The 3,303-nt window shown below is 42.4% G+C and overlaps 1 protein-coding gene across 1 annotated transcript; it reads right to left on the bottom strand.

The window, feature by feature from the left end:
* Positions 1 to 1,970: 1,970 nt before the first annotated feature.
* Positions 1,971 to 3,005, bottom strand: LOC138358597 (uncharacterized). The gene has a single exon (XM_069316665.1). The coding sequence runs from the start codon at positions 3,003 to 3,005 to the stop codon at positions 1,971 to 1,973; it is 1,035 nt and encodes a 344-aa protein (XP_069172766.1).
* Positions 3,006 to 3,303: the final 298 nt, after the last annotated feature.

The raw sequence follows: 3,303 nt of genomic DNA on the forward strand, positions 1-3,303 counted from the left end.
ATTTGTCTCTATCCTTCTCTTGCTCATGTCAATGGTGGTAATCAGTGCCCAGTGGTCACTACATAAACTGCGAACAATGTGAGTACTGGCATCCGTGTCAGAAAATCCGACACCATTTAATAATATTACATACAATAGGCAGATAATATTGCTGCCGTTGTATACACGTTAACCCATAGAAAATGTAGCTTGTAGTGGAATTATCCGTCAATAGAAAACGGGATATCATTGCCACATAGTACTATAAATTCACCAGCTATTCTGTTGGGAATTATTCTTAAATACATTAGTCTTTGGATTTTTAATATCATAAAAACATCTCATTTGAATTAACTTAATTATCAGTATAAAAATAGAGTAAATGTGACCCTTCTATCACTTATTGACATTGGACAAGGAGAGTTAAGACCGAGTCGTTGGAGCGAGTTCATCTCCTATAATTTCTCTTGGACGAAGTGTTATGGAGATTAAAGTGTTGTACCATCATTAACACGCTGTCATCAACCACAAGGGAAGTGTCTTTCTGAAATCTTATCTAAGTCATTATTGGCCAGTAATGTTAGGTAGATATGATTAATTACGGTTAGAACACGTACTATCGACTCAACACAGGTAATTAAGCCTTGGTCCTTATCATATATAACATACAGTGTTTTCTCTGATATAACTGTCATATATTAGGATTCCGGCTTTAGAGCTAGTGCCCTTTGGCAGGAACAAGAAGAGGAAGCAAGAATTTATCTTGGTACATCAGGTACTATGGGTGATGGAAGCTAGCCTCACACGAGGATAATTTGGTGTCTATATCCTAGTTATACCTGGTGGATTAAGCCTGCTGTACAATAAAATAAGGCTGCTCCAATTTTATATACTAATATATGTAGTTTAATACTGTAGTTTGATTGGCTGCATATATATAAATTTAATATAAACCCCCCGTAATGTGTAAGGATCAATTTGTGAGAGATTATTGCAGAAATACAGTCCACTTAACATCATACCAATGGCTATCGAAATATATAAATTAACATAAATATAAATTCTATATAAATTCATATAAATTAAATAAATATACATCTCACAGGTCGGTTCCCACAATCCGTGTCCTGTGCATTCAGCAGGGTAGCATAGTCCAATCTTCCTCCTCTGAGGTGAGTTGGCTGTTCATCACCCAGGACTCAAGGTTTTCACTCCCCCTGATATAGTTTCTGTCCATTGACATTGGGCTGATGACAGTTGGCACCAAAGTGTGGGTGCCTGGCATTAAGGTCACCGACCAGCAGGGTAGGTTCTTCATTAAAACAAATCAGGTAGTGTGTCAAGGTCAAGTTTACACTGTGGCTCATATAAGTTGATTATATGTAGGGCATTATTGTTTAAGTGAAGGGTTACCCCCAGCGATTCATAGTCATCCCCCATGTGAAGATCATCAATAATCTGTGCAGGTATGTTGTTGCTGACATTGGTAATAAGACCCCGTTTCCTGTCCCCAGAGAGCAGGGAAAAACTTGCGATAACCGCTGAACCTTGGGTTGAAGTCATTACCCACCAATGTCTCCTGTAGCACTATGACGTCAGTTTGGTGTTCACGAGCGTATTGTATGATGTCATTAAGTCTACCACGAAGCATCCCTGAGGCCTAGGCTCTCTGGCCAATCGCGCACCTTCCTGGAAGATGCTACACCCTCTCACGGGGTGGACACGTGATGGGGGGGTCAGCCAACAACCGTTAACCCCCCCCCCCCGCCACCCAAACTCCCTCACTAACACATGACTTGTACAAAAATTCCCAGAAATCGACTCCATACTATAACTTTGTCCACAGACCTGATACAGCGATCAGAATGACATTAATGAGTAGCTGGCGTCATGGGCTCTCCAACGACACCCAACACGACTCTGTAGGAGTTACAGTTTGATAAGTGAATCATGGTGCATGGGACCTGTGCACACATGCTCTGTGCATTCATTCAGTGTGCAAGAGAGCTGGAAAATTTCTGTCTCCTGACAGTAGTTGTGGTGAAGAGTGTGGTTGTAGTGAAGAGTGTGGTTGTAGTGAACACTGTGGTTGTGGTGAACACTGTGGTTGTAGTGAAGAGTGTGGTTGTGGTGAACACTGTAGCTGTAGCGAAGAGTGTGGTTGTAGTGAAGAGTGTGGTTGTAGTGAAGAGTATGGTTGTAGTGATTAGTGTGGTTGTTTTGAAGTGTGTGGTCGTAGTGAACACAGTGGTTGTAGTGAAGAGTGTGGTTATGATGAACACTGCGGTTGTTGTGAAGAGTGTGGTTATGATGAACTCTGTGGTTGTAGTGAAGAATGTGGTTGTGGTGAACACTGTGGTTGTAGTGAAGAGTGTGGCTGTAGTGAATAGTGTGGTTGAAGTGAAGAGTGTGGTTGTAATGAAGAGTGTGGTTGTAGAGAAGAGTGTGGTTGTAGTGAACACTGTGGTTGTAGTGAAGAGTGTGGTTGTGGTGAACACTGTGGTTGTAGTGAAGAATGTGGTTGTAGTGAAGAGAGTGATTGTAGTGAAGAGTGTGGTTGTAATGAAGAGTGTGGTTGTAGTGAAGAGTGTGGTTGTGGTGAACACTGTGGTTGTAGTGAAGAGAGTGATTGTAGTGAAGAGTGTGGTTGTAATGAAGAGTGTGGTTGTAGTGAAGAGTGTGGTTGTGGTGAACACTGTGGTTGTGGTGAACACTGTGGTTGTAGTGAAGAGTGTGGCTGTAGTGAATAGTGTGGTTGAAGTGAAGAGTGTGGTTGTATTGAAGAGTGTGGTTGTAGAGAAGAGTGTGGTTGTAGTGAAGAGTGTGGTTGTGGTGAACACTGTGGTTGTAGTGAAGAATGTGGTTGTAGTGAAGAGAGTGATTGTAGTGAAGAGTGTGGTTGGAGTGAGGAGTGGGGTTGTAGTGAAGAATGTGGTTGTTGTGAACACCGTATTCACCCAATTGTATTCATCTAATTGTGTTTGCGGGGGTTGAGCTCTGGCGCTTTGGTCCCGCCTCGCAACCATCTATCAACTGTTGTACAGATTCCTGAGCCTACTGGGCTCTGTCATATCTACATTTGAAACTGTGTATGGAGTCAGCCTCCACCACATCACTTCGGGCATTCCATTTACTAACTACTCTGACACTGAAAACGTTCTTTCTAATGTTTCTGTGGCTCATTTGGGTATTCAGCTTCCACCTGTGTCCCCTTGTGCGTGTGCCACCAGTGTTAAATCATCCATCCTTGTTCACCCTGTCAATTCCCCTGAGAATTTTGAATGGGGTGATCATGTCTCCCCTAGCTCTTCTGTCTTCCAGGAA

Source organism: Procambarus clarkii, chromosome 84 (assembly GCF_040958095.1).
Source record: "Procambarus clarkii isolate CNS0578487 chromosome 84, FALCON_Pclarkii_2.0, whole genome shotgun sequence".
Lineage (NCBI taxonomy): Eukaryota > Metazoa > Arthropoda > Malacostraca > Decapoda > Cambaridae > Procambarus > Procambarus clarkii.

What these genes read in the sequence shown, in the direction of transcription:
- LOC138358597 (XM_069316665.1), bottom strand. Translation starts at nt 3,005, where the DNA reads ATGGTTGCGAGGCGGGACCAAAGCGCCAGAGCTCAACCCCCGCAAACA.